The sequence below is a fragment of the Xenopus laevis genome, chromosome 4L (genome assembly GCF_017654675.1).
Source record: "Xenopus laevis strain J_2021 chromosome 4L, Xenopus_laevis_v10.1, whole genome shotgun sequence".
NCBI classification, from domain to species: Eukaryota; Metazoa; Chordata; class Amphibia; order Anura; family Pipidae; genus Xenopus; species Xenopus laevis.
In genome coordinates this window covers 27702703-27712668 of record NC_054377.1, presented here as the reverse complement: position 1 = coordinate 27712668, position 9966 = coordinate 27702703, and the positions used below count along the sequence as shown (strand labels likewise).

At 38.8% G+C, this 9966-nt stretch overlaps 1 protein-coding gene across 1 annotated transcript; it reads right to left on the bottom strand.

Annotated features, from left to right (window-relative positions):
• Positions 1-710: 710 nt before the first annotated feature.
• slc3a2.L (solute carrier family 3 (amino acid transporter heavy chain), member 2 L homeolog) lies at positions 711-8471 on the bottom strand. Its single transcript, NM_001085977.1, is given in 10 exon segments — positions 711-2409; positions 3631-3732; positions 3829-3972; positions 4447-4627; positions 4794-4858; positions 4948-5019; positions 5146-5246; positions 6363-6536; positions 7686-8108; positions 8451-8471. Coding segments are annotated over 9 exon segments (1617 nt in total). The 5' UTR covers positions 8107-8108; positions 8451-8471; the 3' UTR covers positions 711-2052.
• Between the last annotated feature and the right edge of the window lie 1495 nt (positions 8472-9966).

The following is a 9966-nucleotide window of genomic DNA, read 5'->3' as shown; positions in this document are numbered from 1 at the left end:
TTCATCATGAACCCATATTCCCATGCTGCCTCCATTATCCCTTATCTCAATTTTACGCCTTTGCTGTCCCCTAACTCAGCTCTCTTACACACATCCAGGTGTCAGGCGTCCTTTGGGTCAAGTGTCAGACGTCCTTCGTATCGGCTGCAGTATCAATCCCACTCCCAAACTTGCATTTCATTTTATAGTACATTTGTGGGATCCATTATCCAGAAAGCTCAGAATTACAGATATTCCAAGTAAGTATAAAGTAGTACCTAGAGAGCACGCTGTATTTTTTTTACATCATCGTGTCTTTATTGCAGAAAAGTTGTGCAGTACATGTTTTGGCCCATCAGGTGCATAAGGACAACCCAGCATCCATTTGATATCAGAATTACAGAAAGGCCATCTCCCATAGACTCCATTTTATCCAAATAATCCAAATTTTTAAAATGATTTCCTTTTTCTCTGTAATAAAACAGTACCTTGTACTTGATCCAAATTAAGATATAATTAATTCTTATTGGAAGCAAAAAAAGGCAATAAGGTTTATTTAATGTTTACATAATTTTCTAGTAGACACGGTATTGAGATCCAAATTACGGAAATATCCAGGTCCCACACATTCTGGACAACAGGTCCCATACCTGTACTAAAGTCTGCTTTTCAGTAAGTACTGTACCTGGAATCATTAAATAGGAAGGTGCCAGCATGGGTTTTTCTTTTTATTTTGTTTGCAAATTATGAGTTTAATTACCCAGCCCATGAGCAGAGGGGGCCCAGAAAAGAGTCACGCAACAAGCATTGTCACTGACTTTAAGGGAGTTATATACTAAACTCCGAATGCAAAAATCACGAAAAATTTGTGATTTTTTTTTATAAAATCAGACTTTTAAAAAAGTCATAAATTTTTTCAGAATTTATTAAACCCCGAGGATGGAAAAGTCAGATTCTGAAAATCCGGCATCTCAGACCTGTCGAGGTTGCATATAAGTTAGTAGGAGAAGTCCCAAGATGTGAGCTGGGTTTTTGGAGTTTTCGGACAAAATTCGGAGTTTTCGGGTGAAAAATCCGAAAAAAATCGAGAAAATCTGATTTTTCACGATTTTTTGGGGATTTTTTTCCCGCCAACAAAATTCTCGGGAAAATGTATTAATAAAAAAGCCCAAAAAACCCGTGCGGATTTGGTCAGAGTTTTTTTCAGAAAATATTGAGATAAATTCGGACTTTGATAGATAACCCCCTAAGATTTGTCGTAACCTGGGTGACTGAAGTCGGCAATGCACAGGGGAAGGGGCAGGCACATATACACAACACCTCTTCCTTCTCAGCACTTTCTGCGCAGCACCCTGCTCACTGACCCTCCGCGACTGCAACCATCAAGTTAATTGTTAAGTCAGCAGGGCAGCAGGGCCAGCTACATGTGCATTTGCCCCAATACATTGAAGAATTAATTTGTTCATCACTGAAGAGTAAAGAGCCTGGTTTTCTAGAAGCAATGGTTCCGAAAGTTATGGGGATGATTTAGGCAATAACAGCACACAGACACCTATGATCACAAACACTAACTTTATTGAATAGGAATTTTATGCTGACCAGCACCATGTTGCTAAACTGTAGTCAAACTTTCCCTCCCCAAATACACAAGATCCACAGGCATTCATATTCCTATTGCTCGGCCCAACTCTCCATGCTCAGAGGGCTAAAAGTGCCACAGCCTTTAAAACATGAAATGACGATATACTCCATGATATATTATTGCAGAAAATATTGACAAAAACACACATCAGAGCACGTGTATGACAAAACTAAGCAGAAAACAACACTCCACTTATTGCTCTTAACGCGTTTCAGGAACTGTTTTTTAAGTTTTTATCCTCTGAACATGAAAAATATGACCGCTTGGAATATATAAATGACAGGTTACAGTATATCTCACTGCCACAGAGGGTAGGGACACTTGTTAAAAGGTTTAAAGGGAAGGTTAACAACCTGTGCGTCTTGGCACTGGAAAGAAAGGGTCAGCAAGTGGAATGTGTAAGTGTTTGTCCCTCACAGGGATGTAGGTGGTTATCCACTATAAGGGTATTTAAGGAGTAAAGCCTCTCCGGCTCCTAACTTGAAGCTTTTTAGGGAAACCGTTTCCCCATCTTTTCGTTGTGGGTTGGAACTCAACACCACTGTGCCCTGCTCTGGCAGCTCTTCTCCTCCATCTTTTTTCAGGAAGAGTTCTACTTCCCCCTCGTAGTTAAAGTTCAAAGCTGTCACATATCGCTCATTCTGGTCCCAGCTTCTTAGGAAAGATATGGCCTCTTCACTGTTATACAGTAGTGTAAATTCACCATGCAGGAGGGATCGTTCTTTCCCCCTCAAGTCACTCAACTTCCTGTACACGTTTAGGAAGGAACCCTTGTCAGCATCCTGTGCCTGCAGATAGTATAAAGATATTCGCTTTTATTATAGATAAATCAATTTAATATAGTGCTTTATTTTTAAACAGTTTAAATGGTGCGCTCCTCCACTAATCCATAGCAAAGACTATTAGCTTATATGTCCTAACTATGATAGCCCAGTAAAAACTAAAATTTGATTGGTTGTTACAGAACCAAGGTAAACGTTGTATCGATTTTGCATAAACTTGTAAGTAAATTCAGCAAAAAATTACCTACATACATACATTTGACTCAAAGAACCAAGTTTCCAGCCATTCATCGGACATGTGTGATGTGGTATTATTTGTTAATGCAACTATTTTCAGCAGCAAAGAGTAATGATGACAAAAATCTAGAATTGGCTCTCGTGCAAAGTCTATGGGAACCTAGCAGGTAAGGCACAGAAAGTCACCAAAATAATATGTAAAATAATCTTTTTCATGAGATTCCCTATAGACTTTGCTGAGAGATCTTTTGTAGAGCACGTATTTGTTTCTAAAAATGCTGTGTTGGTTACATAAGAGTTACATTCTTGATGTGTTTAATTAAACTCACTGTGGCATGCTTAAGCCGTTTTTTGTAGCAGTTGCCAACTTGAGTAAGTAAGACAAAGGTTGATTCTAAATGCCTGCTGGAACCGGCTTGGTCTAAGCTGAGTGGGGACATGTGCTTGGAATGCTAACTACAGCAAGAATTAATCTGCTGCTTATCCAAAGATAAATTTGGGGCTAAAGGGCAGTGAAATAGAATTGCAGTGATTACACAGTAAAGATCATAGGTCAATTATCTCATTCAGATAGTTCTCCTTTATACATGATGCTAACTAAGCAACATTCTGATTACATATTAAACCAAAGCAGTCGTACCATTTAATATTACACGGAGCTATTAGTAATAAGAGCATGTCAAACCTGCCATAACTATTTGAAATATCCCATAAAAAAAGGGCAGGCGTTTTGAGCTGTGGCTAAAAATCATCAATGTGGTCCTAGTTTAACTGGGCCATACACGGTAACAACAGGGCAGCAAAGATCCAGTCCTGTTGTGCAACAACCTCCCAAGCAGTCACAAGAGCAATAGGGAAACAATATGCTTAGAATAAAAATATTGGCATGTGGTCAGCTTACTTGAATACAGTAGATGCTGAATATAACAGTAGTGTTTTCCAATGTTACATCCATACACAATTATTCTGTATTTTTATCGCTATTCTTACCTTAAATGTGATATTTGCATTTACATCAGATGCAATTTGAGGAGAATTATTGGACACTGAAACTTCTTCCCACTGCATGTTAGGTCTTGAGGACTGAGCAGGCTGATGTCCCAAAAAAGGAGAGAGAAAGAGTCATTACAGAGGCTGCGTGGACTGGGGAGAGAAAAGAGCTGCCAAATAACAGACAATCTGACATACCTGTCCAGGAAGGTCTTTAAGTCCAATTTCATCCCCATATAAAGATATTGGGGTGCCTGGCAGTGTGAAGAGGAGGAGTTGGTACACACGAAGTAGCTTCTCGTTGACCAAAGAAGCCATATGACGCATTTGTGGTGCTCCAATCTGTGGAAGAAAGAAATACTAATATTATTTACTTGAACAGAACACATAATAGATGAGGGTTAAACACCTTGCCAGTCAGTTCATATGTAGTAAATCATGATAAGACTATCTACCCACCTTCCACCCACACACACACTTGCCTAATGTATGTAATTTGTACTTCACAAGCCAAGTTTAAGTCATTTGTGGGCCTGTATTTGACCAGTTAGGAATAAAGTATCTAATTTCTCCAGAATCATAATGTGTCCACTCTTTCCATAGCTGAAGAGGCAAATTATCAAATTATAAATCAACAAAAACACAACTCTACTGCTTATTCCATAATGCATACACGTATATCCAAATTCTTTATAAACTTGGAACAGACATTTTAAAGGATATTTAGGACAGTCATTTTTGAAAAAGTAGTATAGATGGCATATTGTTCCAGCCCTTTCGCTACATTATTTGACAGGTATATGTAAAGGTCCTTACCATCCAACTGTTTCCCTGGATGCCAGTCTCTTCCACATATTGTTTTATGCTTTCACCCAAAGAACCAAAGCTTTTCTTGTTTTCAGCACCCAGGAAGCGGTAGAAGAGCGTGCCATCTATTGTCTCATTGAAGCCACCAGTAAGGTTGTTTTGAGCACTACTTGTGGATAACAACAGGACTCTGGGGGGAAAAAGAGACTGAGAAATTAAATTTAAGAAGGGAAAATAAGAAGGAAAATGTGCCCATACAGAGCCCAGCAGAAATAACGACACAGAGAGATGAAACAAAGTAAAAAATGATTTGATGATTGCACAAGGAAGCTCTTGCTCTTTAAAGCACTATTCACCTTGGTTTTCCTTCTTTGCTGTAATTGGCAGTCATGTTCCCCCATTCATAAATAAAACTGTTTGCCTGCAAAATAAATATGTATTTAATTACCATACACATTAGCAATCGACTAAACACTGAGTCCGAATAGGTCATCCTAGTGCGTTACTCACATTGGGAAAATTTTCGCTGTCTCCAAAGTATATTCCTCCAACACCATGTTCCAGCCAAACATTAACTGCTTCCTAAATAAAGAGCAAATGCATTATGTTTTAAATACATCTGCTTTTTACAGTATTGTGTAGTTACGTTTCATACATTTTTTCAGTTCAAATGCAGTCTCTTAATATATAGAAAAAAACCTGCCATACCTTTACTTTCTCAAAGAAAATATTGTTTTCCCTTTCAGCCTTTTCAAACCAGCTGTTTTCACTGCGGTAATTAGGAGTAAGGTCCAAGATGATCTGAATACCTGCAGGAAAGAAAGATTTTAGGCATAGTAGGCAATACAAACAACACAAAACAAACAACCTGACCCAGTTTTGCAGTAGTACTACTTCCATCATAAGCACCCATAACAGGGGACTTAAAGGAGAACTAAAGCTTAACTAAAGAACTAGGGCAGAAATGTTGTACATTATGTTGTTGGCTTCTGTACCAGCCCAAGGCAACCATAGCCCTCTAGCAAGGAATATCGGTGATTCCAAAAATGCTCCTGTAGCTCCCCATCTTCTTTTCTACTGATTCACTGCACATACTTTGTGCTGCTGTCACTTACTGAGCCTAGGGCCAACTCAAAATATACAGTACACCTAGGGTTACCACCAGGCCGGTATTTTACCGACCTAGCCAGTAAAAATTATGGCTGATCCCAATGTTATTAATAGGGAAAAAAGTTAAATATATAAAGGAGGGCCAGTCTTTTTTTCCAGAAATGGTGGCAACCCTACATAGAATATAAATGTCACAATATAAGGCTGATTAGTAATTAATACTTATAATTACTACATGGCAGCACAGAAACCAGTGCAACTAGCATCAGAATTTAATAATCAGCCTTGTAGCATCAGCTTATATTACAGGTCAACCTCATTTTTCGCTTGATAATTTGCAACGACCCCGAAGCTTAGCTTCTCAGCCCACTGAGCGTGTGAGTGTTGCAGACACTTTGCAATATGGTGACCCACTGTGACAAGTTTGACGTTCTGGTTAATTGTTGCTATTAGGGTTGCCACCTGGCTGGTATTTTATGACCTAGCCAGTAAAAATTATGGTTGCTCATAATGTTATTAATAGGGAAAAAAGATAAATATATAGGAAGGCCGGTATTTTTTTCCAGAAAAGGTGGCAACCCTAGTTGCTATTGAGAAGTTGAAACTTTTGGCTAGTTCAGTAAGTTCAGTATATAAAAGATGTTTTAGCCATATTAATTTTTAGGGTTTAGTTTTCCTTTTAACAATAAACTAACAGACAAAAGTTACAGAATGAATCAGTAGGATCATAAGGCAAAAGCTTACACTCTAAAAGGATGGGAAACAGTTGACACAAAAAGTTGTACAGCTTTCAGTCTCTCGTTCAAAGCACTTACTCTTTTTGCGTGCAGCTTCCAGCAAACTGGTGAATTGCTCCATTGTGCCATAATTGGGGTCAATGTCAGTGAGTTCAGTTTCACCAATCTGATCTTTCTTCGTGACATGTATTGGACCAATAATCAAACCTTTTACTTTCAGACTGGTAAGTGACTCAAGACGCTTCTCTATACCTGAGGGAGATGCAAGAAAAATCTTGTTATCCTCCACGGCAAGATTGAAGATATACTTTCATGGCATTCCTAAAAGGGACTGCAGGGTGTTAAATATTTGAAATGTTCACAAAACCCAGAGAAAAGCAAACAGAGAACTTAGATGCTAATATTTGAGTGACAAAAGAGCATCCATGTTTGTCGTCTTTTTCTTTTAACACAAATAAAACCTGGAGGTATGGTATAATTTCCAACTGCTGACTGATTCATTTTCTGGACCTAATCAGCAGCAAATTTAATGCCTCAAGATAACCTACAAAAATGCAGAGGATTGTGTTTGTTCCCAGCCCCCACTCTCATTCAGAACACAAGATTCTCAAATGCACTCTCCCTCCTCCTCCTCCTCGCCACCGCAACCTCCATAACCTTGTTTTTTTCCCTACTCTCACATTCTGCGCTGTAAAAAGATAGCTTTATAGCTATACAAAAGTCAATAGAAAATAAAATGCTTTTTATTGCAAATGTCCAAATTGCTATAAACAGGCAACATTTAATCACAAATGGATTCACTATAAAAATATTTTTCTACATATAGAAATATATCTATATAACAGCCTGTATCCCTTTGTTTGATATCTAAATGCGGTTTTACATTCATTTACTTTACCTTTTGTCTAGCAATTGAAAAAAGAAGAAACTGAAGCCAAATTGGGGATTAAGTTTAATTCTAGTAATTATGCATTATGCGGTAGCACGGGCACTAGAGTAATACCACGCCTATAAATGCAGATAGCAGAAGCAGTTGATGCAATAATAATCCTGACTGGCTGAAACTGGTGTATCTGCCAGTTAGAGACGCTGGTTTTGCTGATGCAATACTATGCTGCTGTGTCATTCATACATCAGCAGACAGAGAAGCACACAGCTAGGGCTTAATGGCAGACCACAGATGTATTTAATGTATGTTTATAGCTTAGTACAACCCCCTCTCCCCCAGCAGCCCACTAATAAAATCCTGTTCAGAATACAAGCCTGACTCTCTCATAATTATTCACCTTTATTCCTCACCATGATTTTTAATGGGTCTCATGAGTAGCACATAGACATCATTTAATTGCTAAATATTCCTAATAACGTTTGTTTGCTAAATAACCATCTGTTAGTACTTACTCTGAATATTTCCAGCTCCATCTTCTTGAAAGGTTGCTGGATCACCAACTTGGTAGAGGGGTCCCTTGTTCCACCATTCCATTGCTGGCAAAGGCCGGCAACGAGGTGCTTGTACGATGATGACCACAGCTCCTGCTAGCATGCCAGCCCAGCCTAACCAAAACAGGATCAGCAATGCCCATCGGACTCTCACCCATGCCGGGGTACCAGCCACTCGCAGTAATTCTTCTTTAGACAACCCTGTAAATTTCTGACTTTTGGCTGGCATGTCATCATCATCGTCAAGCTTCACCTTAACAACTCCATTCTTCTCTCCCCCTCCGGTTGGGCTGTCCCCGGCCCCATCTGCCATTGGGACTTTTTCTTGTTCCAGTTCATTCAGTTCAACATCTTTCATGTCTAGGGCAGTATCTTGGGTCATGTCTGAAGACAATGAAATTGAGGCATACAGTGTAAACAGGGGAATAAATGAATGGCAGAAAACAAACAGAGGTGAGATTAGGAAAAAAAAGACAGAGAAAAGAAAAATGGCCCGTGTAATTTATTTGTCGATAAAATTTTGGGAAATACATTGAGAAATAAAAGGTCCAAGTAAATTAGAAAGAAAAATCTTTTTTTTCCAAAATGTACAACACACATGATATAATATCTATCAAACATACTATTAACACAGGTCTCAGTACAGAATTACTTCATGGTTTCCACTGGACTAGCACCCTTCATAATTTGTCCTTTATATACACAATACTTCAGCTAGTGCCTTACCGGAGTCCTGGTGTCTTGTGCCCACGCTCCAGTCAGCTGTCAGTAAATGCTTGAAATGACACTGTGTAAGAGGCTGCCTCACTATATACAGCAGGAGCTGCTAGTCCCTCCCTCTGCTACAGACTCCCTCCCAGTCATTTTTAAGGAGGAACTGCTTATTATAATGTGAGCTGTAGTAGTAGAACAAGTTCTTATTATACATATGCAATTATGCAAAGGAAAAACCTAATATCTAGTGTGAAAATCTAATCTAGTGTGAGAGCAACAGTGCAACCCTCATGAAAGTGATACAGAAATCTGCAGTTACTGCTATAACAGCAGATAACTATTTTATAAAATTGTGCAGGTTTCATATGAGAATAACAATTATTGATACAAAGGCAATCGATGATACATGCACAATTGTCAGCCTTCACATGTAGGCCACGCAATGCATAAGGCTTGATTTACACTATGTCAAAGGGTATTGGAAAATTTTAATAAAATAATGTACAGTATTTATTGCTGTTTGTGCCTGCTTGTCTCTGCAAGAGTTGTTTGTAATTGTGTTGCTGTTTGGCTAATGACACACAATACCTCTTCTTGTCCAGCAATTGGACATATGTCTACGGTTCTGCCCTATGCATATGTACCTGCCCGTCCCCTTTCCTGTCCAACTGGCACAAAAGTCTAGGTCGGTGGCGTAACTAGATATTACTGGGCACCGCAGCAAATTATTTTTCAAGCCCCCCAAAATGTCGAGAGGTTGACCTATTATTTATTTAAATTGTATATGATTTAGGGCCTCATGGGGCCCCCATACCTACTGAGGTCCATCCTGAAGTAGCAGAGTTCTGCTGCCTCTGTTGTTTCACCCCTGATTTAGGCAGAGTCACTGGTAAAACAGAAAGGAGTAACACTTCCCCAGCTCCACCATCAAATTTGGCAGCAAGTATTCTGCGAGTCAAACAAGGGCAAATAATTCAATAACAATAAAAAATTTTGTTTAATTTGTTTAATTCAATTGAATACTTACTTAGCTATTCTATAACATAGTAATAGTGGAATAACTCCATGTTTTCTTGTACTAAAGCTGATGTTGTATATATATATATATATATATATATACACACATTATATGCATGGTAATATCTGTACTACTAGAAAAGTTTTTTAACTAACTTTTTAACTACCAGTTTATTCCAGGTTACTAGTTTTAACACAAATACTGACTCAATCTCAAGGTAGAGTGGTTAAATTCAAACTAAAATTAGGGTGTTACTGCTTGTGCTCAGACATGGTCAAAGGCTATCTGGTGTTTAAATGAGACAGATGGTAGCATTGTGTTTAAGAAGGGAGGCAGCTGATAATGGAGGGTAGAATTAAGGTCCCCATAGACGCGACGATTCTTCTTGCGGAACGACCGATTTTAGGGAAGTCCGACCAATCCTTCGAAATTATCGTGCGGTTAGTGGTATTCGAACGATCGTACATCTTACGATTTTTCGGCCGACATCTGTCAGGAAATTGATCGGCC